This window comes from Colius striatus, chromosome 3, assembly GCF_028858725.1.
Source record: "Colius striatus isolate bColStr4 chromosome 3, bColStr4.1.hap1, whole genome shotgun sequence".
Classification (NCBI taxonomy): Eukaryota; Metazoa; Chordata; class Aves; order Coliiformes; family Coliidae; genus Colius; species Colius striatus.
Window position 1 is genome coordinate 89,759,071 of NC_084761.1, and position 26,046 is coordinate 89,785,116.

Here is a 26,046-nt window from a genome sequence, read left to right on the forward strand (position 1 = left end):
AGAAAATTCACGATTCTTGGTATGATTTCAGTGCAAAGTTAATGAATAACTACTGTGATGCTTTAGGTTTAACTGCCTCTGTGGATCTGCAGTCTAGGAGCTACGCAACACGACTTTTTAAGTCTCACAATAGTTTCAAAGCAGTGAATAACCAAAAGGTCTCAATATTCACACTCAATATTGTTTCACATTAATGAGCAGAGTTCCAATACTCTCATTTCTCTGCACACCCTTCTGCACGTCCAGGCTCATCACCTCTTCTGAAGGAATGGGAAAGGAGCAAGTGGCAAAAACATGTTCAGTAGTCTTAAGCATCTTTTCTTTCTCAAAACTCCCCCCAAGACTAAAAGATTAACTGAAAGTATAATCAAGGACAAGAATGCTTATTGAAAGAGCAATAATAAAACTCTCCCCTAAAGCAGAAAGACACCTAGAGCCCTGACGAGAAGGCATCCGAACCACTCTCCCACCACCGTGTAATTAGTACATATATTTCTGGTATGGAAATGTGACCAGTGGTGGCTATGAGAGCAGCTATTATTCCCAGCACAGGAAATTCATGGCTTTATAATTTTTTTCTTCTTACTGCTTGTATAACAACGGTCTTCTTGCATATATCCATCTGGGCAATGCATTAGGCAAGAATGAATTTCACCTGGACCTCTTCCCAAGTCTTTTGAGACAGATAGGAAGATACTAAGAAAATAATCCTAATCTTTTTAGAGTGGTAACTGATTTTACATCTACTTCAAAAGTCTACTGACACACAGAGAATCCTGCAGACCAGGAGGGGGAAAAAAAGTGAAATGATCTTAAATAAAAAGATTGGACATGGAAATTTAAAGTGAGTTTGTCTTTATTAAAGACAAGAAGATTAAGAGTGGAAATCATAATATTAATTGCACTGTGAAATGGAATTATACCAGGGAAAATGATATAGAGACACTAACAGAACAAAACCAGATAGCTCAATATTATTGATGAAATACTATTTTTCATTCTATGGGTTCTAATTCATATCAGAAGAGATGGTCATTGAAGGCAAGTGGATACTGAAACTCATAACTTGTAGAGACATGTCTCTGAGGCATATCTGCATTGCTGCTGATGCCAAGCAAAAATACCAGAAGTCTTAATTAGAAACAGGGATTTAAACAAAAGTAGCTTTATATTGAATCTCAGTGCCCTTATTCTTCTCACTTTTGACAGTAATCAGAGATGGAAGATCTGATGTCCTATAAACTCCAGTCCTCATCCTCCCTTGGCAAGATCTCAGCTCAGAGATGTAACCTTCAAAGCTGAGGTTCCCTTCAGAATCATCACAGGACCGTGTGCCAGTGTCTTCCATTTTAACTCCATCCACATCAATGATCCTGTTTACAGGGAGCTCCATTCCAGGGTTCTCTCTTGCCCCAGGAGGATTAAAGCTTCTGCTGGTCTTCGCTTTGTGAGTAGTCTTCTCACAAGAGTTTCCTGAAGTCCCCTGTGAATCTTTTTTCTCTCTGTGGTTTGCACCTAACAAAGAATTAAAAACAAAAGAAACATAAAACAGAGGGGTTATGTATCTTCTGGTTTTAGCAGTTTTCAATATTTCAGCCTCCTCTGAGATCCTAATTGTAGCTAGTGAGCTGGGATATTCCTCCAGCCCATCAAGGAGACTTACTGATGTACCAAGTAGGTAACTAAACAGTAGATTTGGAAGATAAAGTATTCATACGTATCTGTCTTAATTTGGCATTTTTCAGAGATTTTTAAAAGACTCCATGAAAAATAACTAATTAGTGTAAATTTGTACATGTCTAGAACAAAAACTCTCACACCAGCAAAACCAAAGCTGAAGAATTTACAACTTCCACTGGTGCAGAACAGGAGCTGTTCCTTGACTTGAATTGGCCTCCAGTACCAGATCCCTGCTGAGATATTATTCTTACTTGGCTAGAGATTAATTCTCTAGCAGACTAAGAAAGGATGATTTGAAGTTACAGTTCACTGTCCTCAACTGTAACCAAGCAATTACAGGCCCCAGTTTACAGGACAAAGAGAAATAACTTCATCTGCTGAAGGGCTTTAAGCATTCAAGAAACACCTGAATTACATGTGATTTATTTTAACATTGAAGTTTATTTTTCGTACAATGCTTCTAAAATCACAATTATCAGGATTCAATTCTATTCTCCAGAACCACTCATATGAAGCCATTGGCATCCCAACTTCACCCTAGATAGATTAAGACTTTCAGCTCACAAAAATCTAGTTTTGTGTTAGGTGTGACACTGCAAACTGCTAGGCACTTCTTAAAGCCAAAGCAGATGAAGCTGGTTTTTTTGTTTCAACAGACAACAAGTAGGGAAGGATGTAGAATGAGTTGATGTCATTATTTGTACCACAGCTATCACCATTATTTCTATAGTTGAGGTGTCCCCAGCATAATGATATTAAAATAGGCAAAATTTTCAGGGAGAGAGAACTGCTATTATTAGACCAATTTATACCCAAGAAAAAACCAGAAACTTTTAAGGCACAAAGACAGATCTGAGTAAGGGGTTCTGCTTCATATTCAATTTCTTTTTTTCCATGTATCTTTCCACCTTATCCAACATGCCTTATTTAAAGCATTTTTAAAGTTTTTGACACAATACACACGAGTGTCTGACTAGCACATGTAGTCACACAAATCCCACGAGACCTGCATGGTTAAAGCCCATAGCTGGCTTTGAAATCCCTTACTTGTGTTTGTTCTGCAAAGTGATGTGTACAGTTTTTAGCAAGAAAAATAAATTTCAATGTATAATCATCGTAATGTAAGAAGTTTTTGACAAGGAGATGAGGAAAAATGCAAAAGGACAAAAAAGCAATTTCTTTCTGTTTCAATCAAATCACTCCAGGGTGTTCTGAAGAGTTAAAGCTTTCTCTTTAATTAAAATAAGTTAAAATTCTAAGCAGTGCAACATTATTTTAGTGCTTTAGCTACACTGCAGGCTTACATTAATAATGTGGATATTCTACATCAGCATTGCTGGCCTTTTATTCAAGTCCAGAGGATTTAGATCAAGCCCAAAAAAATCAGCTGAGTAATAGCAGAGAGAAGGCAAAAAGCATTTTCTGCCCTGCTACTTCACCACGACTCCAGCTTACTAAATTACACAATATTTAATGGCACTACATTGTGCTTCACGTTTACATCTTCCTACTGCAGCCGAACATTGGCTTAACTTTAACTAGTTTCATGGCTGTGGTGTAAAATGTTATTCTTCTACTCTAAAATGTTTATCTGAACATGAATGTACTGAATTCTACTCTTGATCTTTTTAATTTACTATCCTGTATCCTTTGAGGCAGATCTCTGATTCTCTTTTCAAGTTGGTTTAAAAGATTTATTCATTTCTAAGATGCCATACGAGTGATAAATTGCAATAAACAGTTTGCATTGAGAGACCATGAGTCACCCATTTGTCCTAGTATTGAGAAGACATCCTTCTACTAAATGCAATGTAAAGAAACAGCTTTGATGGTGGTGTAAGGTCTCATTATTCTGTTGAACTAAGCTGAAACACTTTTCACAGTCAAAAGACACAGCCTGCATTAACAGGGGACAACAGATGAATGAGCTGGGAACTCCTACTGTGGAATGCAGAACAGAAGGTGTAAGTATTGCTGTATTTACTTGGTTGCCAGTCTTTCTACAGCTAAATATAAGAAAGGCCATTAAGTCTTGGAATTATGCTGTCATCGAGTCACCAGACAAAGCAACTGGACTTGCAAGCTGTCTAAGGTGAACAAAGCAAATGTAAGCTTAATGGCTCTTGGGCTTCACAAGACATAAGCTCATCTGAAGAGGAATAAATCTGTATTATGGTCAGGTTTTTCTATCAATACTCTTTTCAGAAGCAATCCCTATGAAGCATCTAATAAATTATTACAAGAGGCAGAAGAGTAACAGACATGGCCTTATCTAATATACTGGTTCAAAAGAATATGGAGTTACTAAGGGATGATACTGGGAAGATGATTTCTCCTTTCCTGGCAGAGTAGGAGAGACCTTGGCTCATGGACACCTAAGAGGAGGATGACTTCAAGAGTAGCACACCACCAAAAGGAAGAAATTTATGGTTTTTTTTCCTCAGTTTTAAAAACAGGGAATTTATGAAGCAAGGCTCTATATACATAGCACAAACAACAGGAGAGATTCCCCAGAACAGCTTGTATATAAATGCATCCTGTAAAATAGACTCAAGATTTGCCCATCTGCAATAGAGCTTTACAATGAGACTTAAACTGTATCTACAACACTTTCTGCAGTGCTCTCCTCCTCATATTCTCTTTTTGAGCAACAAATACTTGAGCAAACATAACTATACAGGGCACCATCCAAGGTGCAGAGAGCTTTCACAAATAAAATTTGTCTTCATACATTCTTGCACTGAAGTGATGAAAACCTCCATGGATACCTCAGCGATAGCTTGATCTTGTACAAAGCATGTCAGGAATAGCATTGCATTTTCCCAAGTCTAATCAGTCAAAGGTCCTAGCTAACTCCAGAACAGAAAAGAGGCCAGTACTTAGAGCAGTAGTTTCACAGATTAATCTCCATTAATCTCTGATACTCATTCCATGTAGGTCTCACGGAAATTCCTTGTGCATCTGATCCTGTTAATACATTCCACATGGTTTAGAGATAAGATGCATGTTGTCTTCTCTCTTTAAACTGGAGATCTATTTTCTAGACTCACAGATAAAGGACTCAGTTCACTGGTCTTCATTTTTCAAAGGTTAATGACCAGGCATTCTTTTAATTCACCTCCTGACTTCTTTTACTGACATTTCTCTTTTTCTGAAAGTTGGGGTTTATTTACTGTCCTCAAACTCTGTGAATTTACATTATTATTATGGAATGGTGTCATCACAGAGGAAAACAAAGGGAATTTTTCTTGTTCTGTATAAAATACTGCTAAAGCTCTAAGTAAGATATCAGAAGACATTGTTTTCTGAGTAGTTTAGGACCAAGAGAACATTTGGCCAAATTCCAGGCAAAGTCAAGGTCATCAAAAACCTGGTAATTTCAGCATTAAGCTGTGAAATGCAGATGAGAGATCAAATGACCATAACACTAATGGAGTTACAGGTCCACCCACAACATCTCACAATGATATAGTTTCTATACCACAATTATTAGATTTATTTATTTTTAATGTGCCAAATTTTACTTACGGTTCACTTCTTAAATCTTAATTCAGGTCTGATCTGAAATTTCAGTACCTATAATTTTAAGTCACCAATTCTCGATACAGTTCCATTCACACATTTACCTTTAATACATATATCTATAAAAGCAAGTAGATGTGATACTAAGTTTCACTGGAAGAAAAGAGCTCTGTGATTGAAAATCCATACTTGGTGGATTTCATAAATGACAGGATGTTAAATTCTGTTCCATAATTTTCCCAGCACCATTTCCATATAGACAGATATCTCTTCCACATAGATCCAGCATTTCACTTAGCATTCTACTTTTGCTAAAATCCTACTGTTCTTGTCAAAAGCATTTACTACTTAGATGTCTCTTGGTTCTAGTGAAAGATAACAAGAATACTCTGCTCATTTCTATACCATTAATCCCAGGCATTCAACTTCTAATGTCAGAAAGGATGACATATTCAGTTAAAAAGAATGAGCTCCAGTTTGATGATTTTGTGCTGACTTAGATCAGATAAGAATGAGTTTGAAGTATTTAATACTTCTAATATAACTCTTATGAAAACAAATCACCAAATTTTTCAGGAACAATTCCTGGAATTGGTATTTACTGGCATATACCACCTCTAAATGTAGTCAGTCATTTTCAATCTACAAATTAATGACTCTCGAGTGCTCTTTAAAGCAGGAGACTGGGCAGATATTGGTTTTGTCTCTGAGAGGGCATTTTTTTACAACAGTCTTTGAAAAGGAATTTTGTGATTCTGTGATGGTCACCTCTGCAGTGGATGTCCTGAAAATATTTCAGTATGACTCTTTTCCTTAAGATACATGCATCTGGCAGTGTCTCTCTGGGAAGGACACTTCTCCCTTCCTGTCCTAAACTGTTGGGAAACACTACTTCAAAATTTTAGCCTTCTCAGATGTGCATTCTTTTAAGAGGGAGATAAATTACTTCCACACTAGCTGATGGTTCCGTAAACATTTCTATTTTTTTAAGTTTGTAAAGTGATTTCTGCTTCTGGAGTGAAAAGGATATTTTACATTCAAGATTTAGAATTTTGCAGGTTAAATTTCCTTTAACAGTTTCTTTCTTCATCTCTTAACTGATAGAATGCTGAGGAGAAAGAGCATTTAATAAAAGATTTCTACCTACAGTTAATGCTAAATCTTTTCAATGGAAATTTGACTTTATATGCTGTATTTCAGTTGCATGGTGAAACACTAACTGCAGCGTATGCTTGGTGCCTTGAAATCTGACTCAGTAACAATGAAGGCATCAAACTTGGAAATGGATTATTCTACAAAGCAGTAGTACTCTGTATTACCAATGTATTTACTTTTGTCCTGGGAATTTCTGGAATCCATTTGCAGCATTAAGTTTAGAAAGACAGGGTGGATAGAAATTCTTTCATTGCACTCATCACAAAAGCACTCGCTGAGAAGAACAAAGCACAAAACATTACTCAGAAAGACAAATTCTGAAGAGTATATTAAAGAGGGTGCTGGTATGACCACTAGTGCTTACCAGTAGCACAACTGAAAAAAGGAAACATTGGAAACTGTTTGCTGAGGGCAGTGATCTTTTATGTACGTGGCTACAACAGCTGCCGAAGGGAACTGCACACAACGCCACTTAAAGCCAGGAACAGGCTGAGAATAAATTAAAAGTTCTGAAGTTTCTTCCAGACTGACATGCCTTCAATAACACCAGCCAATTTGCTTAAACTTTCTGGTTCCTCACTGGTAACACTGAAATAAATTTTGAATACTTTCCAAGCAGTAGGCATGAAAAATCACAACAGTCTACAAGTATTCAGCCCTCAATCTCATCTTCCAGTATTTATTGTAAACGTTCATTTTGCTTTTCTGTCAGTCGTGGGTAACAGCAGGTTTAATTATTACAGAGGGTAATATGCTGGGAAATAGTGGATTCAATTACTTGAATCAATTTTAATTTAATATGCCGCTCATTAAGTTATTTTTCAATTAAGAAATCCTAAAATGTGGTTTAGCAGGGCTACCAGTTACATTTCAACTAATAATTCAACTAAGTTCATTTCACCATCCAAATACAAGTCATGCCTTTGCACTGATCTGGTTTTAGTCTGTGTGCATTTGGTTCAAAGACCAGTTGTGATTTTTCTAATATTTATCTAGTCACTGATAAATTTGTATTTCATTCTAAAACATCTATCTTGCTGTTTGATTGAAATAAGCTTGTATTTCAAATAATCATCCCCCAAGGCCTTCCTGGCTCTTAACCTAACTCCCTTTCTTTGTTTATTATTGATCTCGGTCATGTACTGCATGTAATTCCCCCATTTAATCATATTCTGATTAAAAGAGGATTAACAGATTCTGGCTTTAGTAGTACTGGATCCCCAAGAGTACTTCTTTATATTGATCCAGAATCCAATTAAGTTCTGTAAAATTACACAGCACCAGTAAGGATGTAATTAACTGCATGACAACAGCATTTGTTAAGAAATTATTTACATTCTTTTTACACCTTTTAAGCATAATCCCTTCCTTTTGTTAATGTTTTATTTCAGTTTTGTTTATGTGTTTATCTTGACTTACATAGGAAATGCCACCAGCTTGTCTCTGAGGTATGCCACATGAACTAAGGGGTTATGTAAAATGTTAATTATGTAAAATATTATAGAATTGGTTTCAAAAATAAGGGGAATTTTTTAAGATATATGCATAATTACTTTTAATCTCAGTTATCATTAAATTTATTGCACCTGGCATTAGCCTTATAACCAAAAAGTTTAATAGCCAAAAGTGAAAGTCACAGAATACCGCTGATATTATCTGATCTCTGCTCCTCAGTTGTAGAATGCTGCGTCCTCTCTGTGAATAATAAAAAAGAGCAATTGGGAAGATTTTTGTCTTTGGGAACAATAGTTAGCCCCAGGCTCTGAGAGTCCACCCTGCATTTTATTTCTGCATAATTTATCTTTCAAAGCAAAAACATCCTAGTCTTGGTACTAAGTATCCCATTTCTGAAAGAATTCTTACAATAAAAGAAAGGAAGCTAGTTTATTTTGAGGATACAATTGCCCATCTATTTCAGAAACAAAGCTGTGTCTTCAGAAAAAGTTAACTGTCTATATATTCTAAATTCACCCTTTATCTTCCATAAGTATAATTCCAGAGATCTCATCATGCTTTTATTTTTTCCCAGAGGTGGCTCTCCATCTTAACCTACGACATTGTATAGCTGTGAAAAAGGGGTTTTGAATAAACTCTTTATTCGACTGAATTGCTGGATCCAGTCTATACATCTACTCTAAAAAACACCTTACCACAGAATCACAGAATAGTAAGGTTGGAAGGGTCCTTTAGAGATCATCTAATCCAACCCCCCTGCAGAAGCAGGTCAACCTAGATCAGGTCGCATAGGAACATTTCCAGGCGGGTCTTAAAGACTTCTAAGGAAGGAGACTCCACAACCCCTCTCCCATTGATTGCAATCATAATGTCATTTTAATAATATTTCTCATGCTAAATGAAAAAAAAGGGTGGGATTTTTAAAAATATCATTAAAAAAGAACAATTTAATGGAATCAGATCTACAGTCTTTGCACCTTCAGTCTGTATTTCTGCAAATTTTGTTATCTGAAGAGGAAATGGTACTCTCTGAAAATGTGGGGTTGCTGCTAAGACTAAATGCCCATCTACTTTGTAGTAGAGGCAACAATCACAGTGAACAGCTCACAGGTCCCAGTGGAATATTGCTGAATACATCATCTAGTGCAGAGCCTCTGGCTTAATATTCACAGCACTGGAGGGGACTAAAGGTTTGAAAGACTGCCTCTCCTCACAAGAGCCATTTTTCACTTGGGTAATAAATGTTCCTAACCCCTTGGGAAGAACTGGACAATTTTCAAGGTACTTAGATGATACCATGCTATTAAAAAAATAAAGCCAAAGAGATTAAATCAGTATTTTAACACTTTTGAAAATGAATGCATTGCTTCAAGCCAATTATATCACACGAGAATTATTTCTTCCCCAGATGAGTACCACCACCATTATATGTAGAGACATGAAGTAAGTGTGTTTCAGAATTAGTCTTCTAATTCCAGAAAGCCCTGATTTTTCAAGTGGGACATTCAGCAGAACTAGTAGGCTTATTCTATAATTCAAAAATCAAGACAGTTTCTCTTGATGAGTAATGCAACCAGAATCAGTAATGATCCTTATGTTGCAAACCAATTTAATATTTACTCCATAGCTAAACATTACTACAGTATAAACACATTTCACTTAAGAAAGCTCAGTGCTCAAAACTGTTTTCAAATGCTCTGAGCAGAGCAAATGTCTTTTTGCTGTTTTCCATTACTTCTAGTTTGCTCTCTAGATCCTCAAATGACAAATATCTTAAGAGTTGCCCATTACAGGGCTGGGTATCGGCCTGGTTTTGCTATATCAGCCTGTGTTTAATGAATTGCCTCATACATAACATGAGGGATTACTTCATCTTCCCTTAGTCCTTTGTCCATTCTATATAAACCCAATGTACAGAAGTCCAAAGCATAACGTAAGCAAGCATACACACAATTTGCCTTTATACCAATTTGAAACTAAGACCATAGATCACTTTACACTGTGTAGTCATTGTTTTTCTTTTTACCTCAGCATCTCAACTCAATAAACCAATCAGAAATGCATTTTCCATTGATATGAGACCATGAATGAAGAACCATTAAAGCACTTAAAAAAGCAATCATTAATATTTAGTCCTTTGAAATACTGATTCTTGACTGGAGATAGTTTCCAGTAGACTTTATTATAATTACTATGTGTCATTTAACAGTCCATGCAAAATCCACGAAATCATGAAAGTAGAAGAGTTTTGTTTCAGCCCACACTTTTTCCATAAAATCACTGTTCTTTCATAGAACACAGTTCCCATAAAATGGTAGTGTGCTGTGACAGGAGTGTAGAAGGGTTAGTGTATGCAATAAGGCTGTATCAAAAAAGGATGGTGATTTCCATTTTTCTTTAAATTTTTATTACTCCAAACATAAAAAGGCAAAAAATAATCTCATTTGTCACAAAGCCAAGAGAAACTAAGATTTTAGCTCTACAAAATTATTTTGTTTGATCACTTGAAGGTCTCTCATAGGTGACTATGACACAAAAATGAAACACAATCACCACTGAAAGTAGACCAAGTGGAACACATGAAAATCAAAATCTGATTAAGAAAAGGAAATCATATGTAAGACATGAAGTTATTTGCTATTGTTATTTGTGGAAATGTCTGAATAATTTTAAAAGAGGAACGGCTATAGGACTTTCAATTGCTTTGTTTTCTTTCATAGAGATCCATGACTACATGGGAACACAGTGACTTTTGGAAAAACTCAATTTTCAGCCCCCAGAACACAATGAGCCCTAGGTAACAGTAAGACAAGCCTTTTTAATTAGGCTTCATGGTACTGTTATATAGGACCCATCTCTAAGAATGAAAAGGGTAGCACTGTCTCCAGCATCCATCCAACTTTTCATTTCTTACCCAAGATTACCAAATAAAGAGGTTGTTATATTAGTTACCACACATCTGAGATCATTTTTTAAAGACCAGGGAAGAATTGCTTTAGTTTAAAATGAGAAGGAAAGTAATGAATATAAAGTGTAGCCCAAGAACCCACAAACAGAAGAGACTCTCCTTTCAGGAGTTCCTGTTATGATTCATTTAAAAGAAATCTCTTGTCTTATCTGCCTTTTGGTGCACACGTCAATGCCATGGATTTCACATTTGAACCCATCAGCATCTCAAGGCAGCATTTGCCCTTTGGTACCTAGATTGCTAACAAATTAACATTTGTCAGCTTGGTCTCATGGTAATTGCTAGTTCATATCTATCAATCTCTTTGTTATTGGAAGATAATTTCAATTGGAATTCTTAATCTATCAGTGAAAGAACTTTTTCAAAATAACAAAGAAAATCAAAGCTTAAAACCAGTTTGTGTAACTAAGTCTAGAATTTATTACTCCTGAGAGAACAAAGATACAAAATACATGTGAAAACTACACAAAGATTTCTACAAAGTAAAAAGTAGAAAGTGGGAAAAGGGAAAGCTACAGTTCAGTGGTTACACAGAAATGTATGGCATGCATTAAAATATTGTAAATTCATGAAGTTTTTTTTAAGTGCAAATGGTTTTTTTTAAACAGTTCTCACTGAAAAATATGCAAATTGATACCTATGTTGTACACTTGTCATATCATCAGAAAGATACCAACACAAATCTATGCATACACACATCAATATGCCTGAAGTACATTTTGTGGTTCCGTTATCTGTAGGCACTGGTTACAAGTCCGTTCAATACTCAGTTTCAGAAATTAAGTGGTAGCGCTTATAGAACATTTCTCAAATACTACTAATCAAGGACTTTGTTTTTAAAATACCAAGAGAATGAAATTATTTGCATTGCCATTTTATAAGCATCCAACAACCAAAGAAGTATTTACAAATCATCAACCATACAGATAAAGAACAGTATCAAATACTCTGTGTAAAAAGATAAATAATTAAAATGTATATTCCCACATCACAAAGAAATGTGATCATACAAATTATGGCACCATATGTTGAGAAACATCAAAAATAAATGTAGCACATAGATACCTCTTCTTATATTTTACATTAAAATGTACAGTATAATGACTGTAAAACGTCAATGTCACAACACCTATTGTCCTCCAACGGTTGTTTCTGGTAATAGCAATTATTATTAGAGTCCGTGTTGATAAAGAAATTCCATACTTCAGCCTTGGGCTAATATTGCTCTGTGATATTGCTAGACCATGAAACTTACATCCTAAAAACGTTACATATCTCACTTTAAATTATCTAATAGAAAGAGCTATTTCACATGTTAATATTCTGTGTCTCTGTGTAGCAAAGTATGGGTTAAAAAAAAGGAACTTTTTTTTAGTTCGCAAATATCTAATTTATTACAGAAATGTCTTTCAAATTAAGGTTTATCCATTTCAAATTTTAATCATGAACAGTACTGCAATTTTCAACACATAATTAGGGTTCCTGCTAAAGCACTTAAACTTCCAAACTCTAATCATGTATCTCATTATTACAAATGGATCAGAAAATCTGGAATGGAACAGTGCTATGGTGCTCCAAATGCTGATATCCTGTTTTGTATTCCTAGGGTAAAGAAGCAGATAATTATAGCATATGGATGTATTTTAAAGGTTTGTCTGCATGTGTCCATTTTTTTTTTTTGGCCACATGCCAAATCCAAACAAAAGTATGTCGTTGAAGGCAACCAGAAATATTACAGTTAGCACAGACTAAGGCAATGAAAATCTTTTATTATTTTTTGGTTGAAAAATTAAGGTGCAGATAGAATTTTCTTTCTTGTTTTAATGGGTGCCAAATACTGATTAACAGTGCCAAGGAAAAGTAGCCTTACATAAAAGGAAAGACTATTAAAATCTAGAAATACCTGAATTGGATCTTTGATATCCAGATTTTTCCTGATTACCTGCAAAAGGAGTTGGGGGTGGATAGTTGGCTTCTGTGAGTTTACTGATGTCTGACGGTGGTGTTGGTGGTGGCGGCGGTAGCAAAGTGCTGTTAGGGCTACTAATATCTCCTTCAGCCACAAGAGTCAAGTCTGCCACATTCTCATCATCTACCATCTGTATGCCTTCAGCTTGCAATTCTCTTGACTGCCTTTTCCATATGGTTGCACTGCTTTCCTGTGCATGCGGGATTGGAGACAATGCAGTATTAAAAGGAACACTGAAAGTCTTCTGACTGTGGAGTGCTGTCAAAGCAGATTTATGTTTATTTTCTGAGTAACCCATTTTCTTAACTGAATTTTCATTAAAGTTTTGAATGGACTCCTGTTTTCCACTTGGTGATGTACATCCATCCTTGCCATCATTTTTTGAAACTCTCTTGTTGAGGCCCTTAGGGCCCGCGGGAGTAGAGGAGGATGGTTCTGGTCCAGTGGGCGGTAAACGAAGAAAGTCAGGAAGAATAAGGTCTTCTTTCCTTAGTAGTCCACGCTGGTCATCTGCTCTGTTACTTTGAGCTTTGGATATGAGTTCAAAAAATTCTATTGGGGAAAAACCCAAAATTGACAAATTTTTGTCAGAAAGTGCAATGCCATTAAAACGTAAATTTTCAGCACATTTATTTTCCATGAAGATCTTCAATCCTTTCAATGCTGCCTTGAAATAAGATCCCATGTTAATTAGGAACTTTTTCAATTGCAGCAATGTTTGCTAGTATCACTATAATTAAGACCATCAGGATTGCTATTGTAAGAGTTTTGCAGTTTAGAACAGCTGCAATTCGCTGAGCCTTGAACATATCTTCTGTTTTACGCAGTTAATAAAATGGTACACGCACATTTTTTAACTCTTTATACAAAACAAGGCTCTGGTCTTACTGACAATGGGTGCACGTTATATTCTAGATGGTTTTTAACCATCTTAACTCAAAAATAGCCATGCCATTTGAAAGCTCAAAGATTCAAAATGCTGCAAACTTTCTCGTTATATTGAATATCTCTCAGTTTAATAATATTTTAATCACAGCTTCAATTCAATTAATGGTATAGTTTTAATCGTGGATGTTATCATCATAGGGCATGATCAGATGATTATTTCAGTAACTGTCTTTCACTCTGTGCTGCAATGAATCGGCAGCATATAGGTAGCCAATAACCATCACAGAAGCCTTTACTAAAAGCAATGGGGTAGCTTTTTAATGGAGTTTTTAACACAATTGTAAGTGTTTTTCTGATCATGTCCTTTATGATGTATAATGGTTTAATATGTTTCTCTATATAAATAATACTCACAGTATCACCACTGTTCTAGAAAGTCTCAAAACTTGGCAACAAGAAACTTATCGACCATAAGCCAAGAATTGTACCACTCCTCAAAAAAGAAGCATCGCAACAATAACCAAACTCTTTGGTACAAAACATATAAATATAAAAATATGTAATCCTTAATATAGAGTCTCTGCATGTCCTAATTTTTCAAGAAGACAGTATTGAAACTACAGAATATTAAAGATGCTTAAAAAGGCTATCTCCAACAGAGGAATTAAAGTCAACAGTTTCAACCCAGCTTATAAATACTGTTTGAAGCAAGAGCCATTACAAAATAGAGCACAGAATGGTAGCATCAGTTTTAACTTAGCATAATATGAAGTCATACACTTACACTTATATGACTTTATTAATAATCTTCGATTCATATTTGGCAAGCTTTGCAACGTATTTGTAAAAATGACTTTTTAACATGCTTTGTCAAGTGACTTAAAATCTGAACATAGCCAAGATGGAAGCTTCAAAATGCTTCTTATTGCCAAAGTTTTGCAAAATGACGTATGCATATTAAAACATGCAACATTTCTAATATATATGATACAAAAATGTTCCTTTCATAGAACAGTTGTTGGGTTGGGTTTTTTTTTCATTTAAAAACGGTCTACAACATTTGGTATGTATTTTCCAAACACAGACAAATTTCACACAATTCAAAACAAAATGTGAAAGCCTCGAATTCTGAAGTTTTCAAATTATGTTAATGTTTTACTCTGCCCTAGGAAGAAAAATGAAAATATTAAAATATGGAAAACAAGTTAACAAAATAGTAAGCAACAGAAATTTATTTAAAATGCACTAATATTCTGTAATAACACATTTACAAATATCTAATTTGCTATAGAAGCTTTAACCACAGCATTTTTTTCAATTCCAGTCAGAGGATATTTATTCACAGATGAACATTCAGCTGCTGTATCACCGTACATAACCACGTTTTGGATATGCAATATTAGGCAATATCAGCAGTGAATTTTAATCTGTGGGTAAAAAATGTCCTCTGACTCTTTTCAACTTGGGAAAACAGGGAGGAACGTGTAGGGCTGACAAGAAAGGTAATTGCTTCAGTTAATGCCCTAGAGCAGAGGGAGGTATGTCAAGAGTTCTACTGCTACATCACTTTTATTCCTCTTTCTCCCATGGGCATCTTTCTATGAGAAATTCTCTTATGAGTTCTTTTTAAATGACATCGCCAAAACTGTTAAGATATAATTGAAGGTACAAAACCAGAATTCAGAATATACAAGATTACCAATATTCACTTTGCTTTTTTCCACTTCTAGCCACCTTTACAGAGAAGTTATTGAATGTAAACTAAGCTTTTACTCCGCCCATCACAGCTCCTCCACAGCCACCAGATTGTATTTTCCTGACAGTTATAAACTTCAGCAGAAAAATTTCTTACCTGAGTAAGTTAGAGACTGCACCATTGTGCAGAATGCCTTTCAGTGAGCTGAAGACTCTTATGTAAAGGTGAACAGAAAGGCAAGCTTCTATATGGCTTGCAAAGGGTATTGAATGGGATACTCAATTGCAATTGAGTTACTAATTTGTTTCTATTTTACTGGAATTAGGAAGCTTTCTTTTTTGAGAAAGCACCTAATACCTATACCTAACTTTAGGTATTCTTAAAATTTCACCTTCAGCTTTAAAAACTATAAAATTCAAACACAATATCAAACAAAAATATAAGGATCATGAGTATGATTTTCACAATACACTATTAAACACACAGTACTTTTTCCAACACAGACACACAAAATTCTAATTTTTCTAAGACTACTTATGTTAATACGTAAACTATAAAGTTCACATACCCTCTGCTTCATCCAAATTTATTTTCTGACATTTTTTTTTCCCAATCTTTGCAATAGAGTCTTCTCTCTTTGACAGCCGGACTTCCCTAGCATTTTTTCCATTTTCGCCTTTCATTTTGATAGAATTAGACTTTCCTAGAGTTCTTCCCTCTCCCTGCATTAGAAGGAAAGTTAAGGTACTACTTACATTTGAGCTATATATCACTGTGTACATAATATGGCCTAAATGAATAAAAGTTATTTTGAAAGCACATTTTTTTTCCAATACCACAACAAATGTTTTAGTTTAAAATTGATTATTGCAGAGAACATTTGCCATAGTAGTCCCCAGAAATTTATAAAAAATATAATAGTTTACTCTGAAGAATTTGTGTAACAGAATGGGCTTCTGACCTTCAGAGTAATTCAATCATTTTCAAATAAAGTTAAGACAATGAAACATGAAACAACAAATACAACACGGTGAAAGAACTGATTCACCACAAAGACAAAAGTCCCACAAATAAATGCTGTTGACAGTGAAAAAATATCAGATGGATTACAGCTATACTCAATCTAGTTACGTAGATTTGGCTGATTCAAAATCATAGATGAATGCAGCTCTTAGTACTGAATCCCAGAAGGAAACAAAAAGACATACAAAGGGACAAAAATCATTGTAGAAGACTTACAGTAGATACTTGACTTCTGGAAGTAGTTACAGTCGCATTCTGTTTTACTGATGCACCTTTTTGTTTATCTGTAAACACTAAGCATAAACATACCTTCTGTAACTACAAATTTATCATTTCACAAAGAAGTAACATTTAAGGGACCACGATGCACAAAACAGTCTTTTGTTTTCAAATTCTTAAAGATGTAGTCAGAAATAAAGACAGAGCACAGCTGATATCCCTGAGACTTGTCAGTCAAAACCTACCAGAATCTCCCTCTCATCCTTAAATTTTCATAATACTTTACATAATAATTTTAAATACTTCTAAAGTTTACAAATGCTGAAGTTCCATTTAAGTTCTCCTAAATTTTCAGTCGATTTGCATCAAATAGCTTTTAAAATCTCAGCTAATAATTAAGTCTAGTTCTCAAATTTGGAACTCTAACAACAACAACAAAATCAACAGAAAGGATCATGAAAAGGTCATATTGAATCTTTCCTAACCTGTTTTGTGCATCAATTGTTTTCTTGTCATTATCATATGCTCCTTGTCTATTTCTAAGTAAGTAAACGGCTTCTTCAAGTCCCATCTACCTACAACAAATACACTACCTGGAGACTGAGCTGCCAACACAGAATCATGGCCCTTTTTCACTGGTATACTGACACAGAATCAATCTACTGCTAGAATGATCCACTATGATTTAGGGCTTTAAAGAAGCTCACAGCATATAGAATTACAATCTTACTTGTAATCCTTTAATAATCAGTGAGAGTATTTAGACTGATATCTCTTTTCAAAATAAAAACTGGTTCTGTTTCCTAGGAAAATGACAAATTTGATTCTCCTCAGTAAATACTTCCACCTTTACTCTCTTAGTTCTTTGAAACTGACTTGTCATCATAACTAAAAGCTTTTATGGCAACTTACCTCTACCCTTTGTTGGCTCTTTTTCATCTAGCACAACCCGCTGACCATCCAGATTAGATATAGGGACACCGAGATCAAGTGGTTCCTGCTCACCGTTCTAATGTCGGATCACAGTTTGTATATAATAAAGAAAACGCTGTTTTCAGAACAAATTTATGCAGTCTGACGTTTTTTCAAAGAAAATGAGCGAAACATTTTTATGTTTCAGTGTAGCTTCAATATATTTTTCTTCTACCATTGCATTTTTGTAAAAAAAAAAAGTCCATTTGTGTAAAACTACCTTGGTGACAACGAGTGTAACCCATTTATGAGGGCAATAGTATTTCAGTACAAGATACAAGGTGAAAAGAAATCAATCAATTTGCAGGTGTGCACAAATGCTCTACAACCATTGCTATGATATGTTCAGCAAATCATATTTTCCAGAGGTAGTATGAGATTATTTTCTGTTCTAAATTGGTTGCATTCTCTGAAGTTATCTTCATATCAACATGCTTTTCAGTTATTTGAAAAAAATAGACTAGCTTTGCCAAGACACTATACATTCTAGAAATACCACAAAAGTGACTTTCCATTCCTTGATGTTCTATCATAAGACAACAGGGAAAATGCTAGTCAGGTGTTTAGTAGTAGAGAAGCTGAAGCTGTCTGCTTCGTTAGAAATTTTCTGCAAGGATATTTGAGGCAACTTTCACAATTCCTAGGATAATGGAACAACAGCTTTAACTAATTTCAATCAACTTTGTCTGGCTAATAATAGGGAAAGTTGAGCTCTGGAAGAAGCTAAGTTCAGGCTCTATTAATTAGAACGTTGGATTTATTCTGAGGGAGAATATAAAGCAGATGCAGAGTAAAGCTTTGAGGTAGCTACTATTAAGGCATAATGGTTATGACTACTACACATTTTCATCTCAACGTGTAGTTATAAATACAGATTTTAATGCCTAATTATAAGGATAAGAATAATTTCAGAGACGATATGATCTTCCCTAGACAAAAAACATTTCAGATTGAATTACATCAAAAAATACTTACTAGTCTTGCCACAAGTTCATTAAGATTTAAACCATATTTTGCAACCACAGGCCTTAAGACCTCTGTTACTGGCTTGGTGGGTTTTGCCTTCAAACCAACTGATCGATTGATTGGAACAAGATCCAGCCTGAAACAAATAAATTGTAACATTAAGTATGATCTATACTAATAAACCAAATGTACAAAATACATAAAATTCAATCTACAGCAAAGTTACACTACTTTAGAGCTAATGATCCTGAAACTTCAATAGTACAAATCCCAATCTCAACGTATAAAGGACTTTTAACACAGGTACAACTTCCACTTTTTCACTCACCAGAGATGAGTGAAGGCATGAGCCAACCTAACTGCATGGGGATCCTCACACCAATTACATTCCACAGCACTTTCATCTCTACAGAGACATTGCTCTGATCATTCTGGTCCAGGAGTGTTTCCAAATTGACTCCATGCCTGTACTATAGCCTTGGATGCAAGAAAAATAGATGTTCCCATTTTCACAAGACAGACTCACAATGACCTATTCAACTATTTGAAATGGGCCTGGAAAGGAAGTTTTAGTTTTAAGCACAGGAACAAATACAGTGGAATTCCAAATGAGGCTACTTTCTGGCCAGATGCCACCATATCACAAAAAATGAATGAGAAACTTACATGTAGAAGGAGTAAAAGCAAATCAGTTGGAATTTAAAAGATAAATACAGCCCTCTTCAGAATGTATTACACAATTTTACATCATTTCATCAAAATAACAACAATAAAAAAACCTTTTTAAAACCCAAACTACTGCATATATATCTGTTTCTCTGCACAGAACTATGCCTAGTTTTGATTTGTTTTTTTAAATGCTCTTCATGTGTGCCCCTATTCCTCCGGAACAGCCATATTTGACTATAATGGCACTATAGTATGAAAATAAGGGGCTTATTACTAACAAAATTATCACCAGTAGACATCATCAACAGAAATGAAAATTATCAGTCATTTTGTCAGTTTAGTGGTTAGTGATTTTGACATGATTAAACATAAATCCCACCTTTTTTCTCACACAAACTGCTTAAATATAGCATGTTTAGTCTTACTGACTTTTCCTTTCCACAAGACACACAAATGACTCAATTTTTTGTCTAGCAATTGACAAAGAAATGGCAGACATTCAGGCAACCAGGTATATGCACATAGTATTTGTTTGATGTCTGAAAATATTCTGAATATTGGAGTAATTCTGCTTACACAATGTCTACCCACAGAACATTTCTACATTTCAATTAACACAAGTAACATATGGTACTGCCCACTTCCTTTTCCTTTTTAATTTGGAAACTCAACAAAGTCACACCTAATAAAAGATTGTTTAATCTCAAATTCAAAATTGAATATGCTATACCATACTCATTAATCTGAAGTTCTTTTAAATAGAAACCAGTCCTACTTCCTAATGAAAAGTAATATAAAGTCAAAATTAAGAATGCTAACAAAATAATTTAAATTTAATTTAAAAGTGCAACTCAATAATGCAGCACAAGCTTTCTACTTCATTATTTTTTCCTGAAAAAATTATTTCAGGAGTGTTCATAGCACTAGTTGGGATTTTTAGAATTTAAGAACATTAAAACATTTTCTGGCATTTTGGAAAAAAAAAAGATTAGTTTGAAAAAAACAGGTACTAATATTACATAATAGTGAATATATAATGTACTGAATTATATTATAGTCACATTAATAATACTATTTTAACATTGACTTGTTTAAGATCCAGGGCTATAAATCTTCACTCAGATGAATTTCTATTTATACAATTAGCCTTACTGTAACTGTCAGCTAACCAGAAAGCTCCCTCCTGCAGCATTTAAAACTCATCAGGTGCTGCTTGTTTCAAACAGTCCTATAGGCCCACTTTTTGCTCATTGATCCTTACCCTTGTTGCCCTCATCTGAATTACCTTTAGAGGTACTCTAATCTCATCATTACATGTAGAGGAAGCACTTAGCAGCTGGCTCTAAATCTAAGGGACACCAGTGCCTAAATGTAGGCAGGGTAGCTAATTTAGGTACTTGAGTAACTCAGAGAATCCCCATACTAAATGTGTATCTCTTGTAGAAGTGTTACTGCCATCTAAAGTAAAAATGGACTTTTACTTAATAGAAACTCAAACTGTGAGCTAACTGCAACACATGGAGTTCAATCATTTTCAGTTACAAACGTCAAGTCACATTCCTTCTTCACATGAGACTCTTCTGGATACTAAGGTCTATTTCTTCCGATTTGCCTGTATAATGAATGGGAACATCCAATTCCCTAATGCTGGATTCTGGAATACAATCTAACATGTTGCATTGCAACTGGATTTTTTACCAGATTCAGACAGTCTTTTCAGTATTAACTACTGTTTTACTGCACAGGTAACCGACAAGATATTTTATTGCATTTCCAAAAAGTAAAATGTAGGATGAGGTGGAAAATGTCAGAGCAAGACCATGTATCTGGCTCTTACCGAAATAAAGTGCGTTTCTCTAAACGGAGGTCCCGAGACTCCAGGATGCTACTGTCTTGGTGCAGTACAAGTGGCTACAGAGCGTGACAGAAACAACAGAAGGCAGAGCAAATTAGTTTTAAAACATCTAAAAAAAGAACAGCTGAGTGGTTCGACCAATTTTTTTTCACATTATTCAGGAAACTATTAATATTGGTTGTACACATTCCAGTGGATATTCATTCACAATATGCAACACAATTGAAGTGTATTTCATTTTGGCTATTTGAGAGGAATGACCAAATTTCAACTTCCACTGGATTCAGCATGTATTCAGGAACTTTAACATAAGCCTAGGTCCTTCAACTTAAATAAGTGATTACGTAGGACGATGCATTGGAAACTATGGCAAATTAACACACTTTAAAAAATCCAAAAGAATGGGCACATGGTCCCTTCCAACCCCTACTATTCTGTGATTTTTGACATTGTAATCATCTAGATTGATCATAAGCACAAATTTAAGACAAGCAATGTTTTACATCCACAGGTCCTCTCTGAAGTGAAGATACTTCTGTTAGAATAAGAGCCATCGCTCTGCACGAACATAGACTGCTGTCTTGGAAATTTTCCTCAATATTAAAACATGTCCCTAATTCAAGCATGAAATCCATCTCATTGACCTCTGAACAACTGCATTTCATCATGTTTCTCTGCTTTAATGAAATACCGTCTACTACAACACATTCATTTTCTTTGTGGATACTTTCAATTAAGTACAAACTAACCATTGCCTTGGACAAACTACATGGACTAGATACCTACATTAACTTCTCATAGTAAGAAAATCTTTGTCATTAGCTCTCTTCTGTAATGTAGAACACACAATCAATCACAGAACTCCATCAGTTCTTGTTTCACTACAACTGTCCTTCAACTAACTTGCACTGCCAATGGTACATACTACAACAGATTATATATTACATGAGGTACATACTACAGCCAAGAAAACAGAATTCATTAATAAGGATTATGAAAATGCTTTAAAAAAACCCACAGGAATATGTAATACCTTATCACCTCCAACTAAAAAAAGGTCCACTGCAGCTATGTTAATGCCATGCTTCTCGCAGACCCCAGATAGCACCTCTTTGATAGAGAATCCAGATTTAACAGCCATTTTGCTGGATGAACCATCTGGAAGGTTTACACAGCAGTATTTGGGGGATTTCTCTTTATCTGGTACAAATGCAGGTAATCTTGAGGCTTCAGACTTGTCAGGAAAAAGAAAGAAAAGTCAGTGCCCAGTGGGAAAACTAAGAACATGTATAAACTTAGTCTGTACAAACCAAACCCAGACAAGAGGCATATTTTCTGCCATGTTTACAGTTAAGGAATCCTTCCAAATGTCACAAATAGCAGATAAATTTAAATCTTAACCAAAGAAAATTACATAAAGATAACAACACTGCACAAATGTAAGTGTATTTCTAGGACAGATGAAGTTTTAGACAATGAGTTTGTAAAATAGGCTGAAAGATTCTCAAAATATAGATCCCAGCTCCTAATCAAAAAAGTATAAGTAGTAAATAAAATCTTATTTAGCTTCCAAATAGTTAAGTGTCTGTAGTCAATAATGAACTGATAATATAAAAATTACCACCATAAATCCACATTTAAGTGATGAGGAACCCCATTAAACATCAAGTTCCTCAAAATTTCCTTTGCTTTTAACATAATCTGAATGCTACATACACAAATGCACCACAAATAAATTAATTCGCTTAATGATCGTTGATGTATTTTTATGAAAGTGAACAGAAGTACTGTGTTATGGACAAGGCTGAAGGGCACAGTATTAACCTTTATTCTAGTGCAAGCGTAAAGTAGTAACACTACTAGGAAATATCAAAAGCATCTTTCGAAATTTAACAAAAAGCTGACTTAAAAAGGCATTACGAAAATACTGTTTTCAACAGTCGTTTATGGTATGTGTCATGTTTATTGTCTCCTCTTCAACTTGCTCCCTGTCATTCAAATCACAATAACTTTCTACCCTAACAAGTTGGAGTGGGAGAGAAAACAGCAGTTGTTGCTTTAGAAAGGCCTTGCATTTTCTGGTTTTAAAGATAAGAATTTCCTGCAAGAGAAATAAACATGTCTTTGCCATGCTTGCTTCCCTGACCAATATTTGTAGCATATGCAAAATTGCATAGTTGCTAGAATTTAGTCTACTGGGACATTAAAACTACAAAAAAAAAACCCTTTCAAACTTTCCTTTTTTAATATTCTTCCTCCACATCAACATAGTTAAGTATTATATTTATTTTCTATGATTGATATTGCCTTAATTTTGCATTTCATTATTTACACTGCAAAGGTAGAACTTGATGGTTAGAAATCACAGTGTCTTCACTGACATTTTTCCAACATACTATGACAAAATCATAGTGATTGCAGTTAAATTCCCTACTTCTCTTTTCTCAGGTTTCAGAAGAAGAGTTAAGTGATAATGACAAGAAGAATAAATGCACAACTTTAAAAGAAACAGAGAACAAAGAAGCACAAGAGACACTGGCACCACAGTAACCAACCTAACACAACTTGCACACAGTCAATCTTTATCATGTGTTTGTTCAGAACAGAGTCTCAAAGCACTGGTAGGTGGAAACGGTTATAAAGAGCTATAGCCGCACCCTTTGAAAGGCAAACTTTTATTCTGGAAGCCTACTGGTGGCTGAAGTTGAGACAGATGCAAAGGACATCTTTCTCACATGGACAACATAAGCAGCACTGTATGAACACAATCCCTATTACATTTCTAGTCTTCTAAAATTGTTTAATATTAAATCTTGACCTCTAACCGTACCACTTGAAGCCTCTTTCTCAAAGAATTACTTCAAACAAATTACTTTACACTACTTATAAAATTAGTGTTTCACTGTTTTCACAGCTTCTCCATTTGTTCATTATTAAGAACTGTCCATTACCAAGTCAAGACTAGCAGTTGATGACATGGAGCCTTGGGATTCCCGTCTGTATGATAATCCATTGGACTGAAGAGAATCTGTTTGTGAAAAGAATTAGCAATCAGCAAAAAGGCTTTTTATTACTTATTACACTACAGAAAGCTATTTCAAATTGAAAAAAATACTTGGTTTAGTAGTTCTTGGTTAATAACCCTTGAATAATCCTACTTGTTTTTATACTACAAAACCTAAAACTTTTAAAAAGAAAAATCTTAAAATGTTTTTTAAAATTTCAAAATTATTCTATCCAGATATTTTAAAAGGAGATAAATATCTTTTTTAAGTGAAGTATGGTGTTAGTAAACTAAAATCTAAGACAAGCACTAAGTCACTTTCAGAAGTTTAAGTCCATAATCTTAGCAACTGTCTTTCATGTCTTCTCACATATGAGTACTAGTGAGAACACTCAAGGATATGATCAAAGATATGCTGTGGGTCTGGGCCTTTACTAGAAAACAGAAAAGAAACCACAGTAACAACATGCTCCAAATTTGCTGCTTCAGTGGAATTCCTCTATTGTTTTTAACTCAATGGAATGAGCTAATGCAAAACTTCCATCTCTTCCTCTAAAGGTCATGTCCAGGTGCTTTTATAGGGGAACTCTTCCTTAAACTCTCAAGAAGAGCTAAGTAACACACCAGCAGATTACAAGGCTTTCCACAACTCTTGACTGCTTTTTTCCATTTTAGCCAGGAAAGGTGAAAATAGGTAGTGTGTTCAAAAATGAACATATCTGTGTGGTATTAAGAAAAGAAGGGTATGATAATGCAGAATGAGGACTTCGTAAATAGTTATAACTATAACAATATTTGCATGTACAGCTCCTGAAATTCTCTGTAAAGAGTTGAATTTATATCACTATAAAAAGAGTAGCTCTCACTTGGAAATGTATTGTCAGTATACAGAAACGCAGTCCACTGGAATGAAGAAAAAAAGTCTCTTGGAAGTCAATAAAAACAAATTTAAATACTTTTAATGTATTTATTTGTGCATGTTTCCATAAAACTTCAGTGATACTAGCCACACTATTGGCTTCTGACTTGACAGTTTCTTTTGCCTCCCTCACATCTAATGATGCATTTAGATGCAAATTAAACATGGTGTGATTAGTCATAACTTTGCGACAAAGTGCAACACAAATACTCACCATTAGGATAATCACCATTTTCTTTTCTTTTCTGTGATTTTCCCAAACTCTTACTTCTTGACCATGAGAAAAATGTTCCCCTTTTTTTCTTCTCAGTGTCTTCCTCTCCTGACTCTTCATTTAAAGATCTTCCTGACTTCGATTTACCACTTAACTATCACCAAAACACAATTAAATCATTGGTTGGATCACAGTTGTATTACATAAAATAAACCTTCCCATACATCTTCTTAAATCTAAAGTGTAATGGTCAGGTTAGCTATCTTGCTGTTTTCTTTACCCCACTGTGTATATGCCAGCCTGCCTCTCAGTAACAATCAAAATAACCTCAATTCAAAACACAAATCCAGCGTAAACAAAAAGAAATACATAGATGAAAGTGTGCTACTTGGCAGGAAGTGCAAAATGGTAGCTGGAAACAAGCCAGAGAGCTCCTGCAAACATGAAAGAAGTCTCCATGGCCCACCAGTAATGCCTAAGTTAATGTGGAAAAGGTATTTGCCTTGCTTTTAAAGGAAAGAATTTCATTTCGGTATTTCAAGTATTTTTCTAGGCCAGGACTGACCACAAACTGTGTTTAAAGACAAAGTATTGTTTAGCATTTACAAGTATAATCAAAGTATTTATTAGTATTGAAGTATACAAACATCAGGAATGTTTGATATTAAACTAAATTTGCTTTTAATGAACTATTTTTGTTTGATTATTAGAGTATTCCTTAAAATCCTACTTTTAAAAAGGTTCCTAGTCATAAAAATACATAATAGCAGATGGGCTGATGTGCAGTGATTGACATGGAAAATGCAACGTTATCATTTACCCATACAGTTATGTAATAATTCAGAGGTATTGTCTACCTGAAGGAAAAAATA

At 34.8% G+C, this 26,046-nt stretch overlaps 1 protein-coding gene across 3 annotated transcripts in view; it reads right to left on the bottom strand.

Moving 5' to 3' along the window:
- Positions 1-906: 906 nt before the first annotated feature.
- Positions 907-26,046, bottom strand: part of RGS12 (regulator of G protein signaling 12) — an 89,356-nt gene continuing 64,216 nt past the window's right edge. Inside the window, exons 9-18 of one of the 3 annotated variants that reach the window (XM_061993321.1) lie at positions 25,175-25,328; positions 23,989-24,065; positions 22,071-22,271; positions 21,020-21,093; positions 18,523-18,649; positions 17,488-17,584; positions 16,573-16,649; positions 15,902-16,055; positions 12,723-13,301; positions 907-1,515 (exon numbers count right to left, since the gene is read on the bottom strand). In XM_061993321.1, the coding sequence (XP_061849305.1) occupies positions 1,151-1,515; positions 12,723-13,301; positions 15,902-16,055; positions 16,573-16,649; positions 17,488-17,584; positions 18,523-18,649; positions 21,020-21,093; positions 22,071-22,271; positions 23,989-24,065; positions 25,175-25,328 (1,905 nt within the window). In that variant the 3' untranslated portion in view covers positions 907-1,150. Of the gene's footprint in view, positions 1,516-12,683; positions 13,302-14,213; positions 14,803-15,901; positions 16,056-16,572; positions 16,650-17,487; positions 17,585-18,522; positions 18,650-21,019; positions 21,094-22,070; positions 22,272-23,988; positions 24,066-25,174; positions 25,329-26,046 lie in introns of those variants that run through there. The other 2 variants (XM_061993320.1, XM_061993322.1) reach the window with 2 other exon arrangements.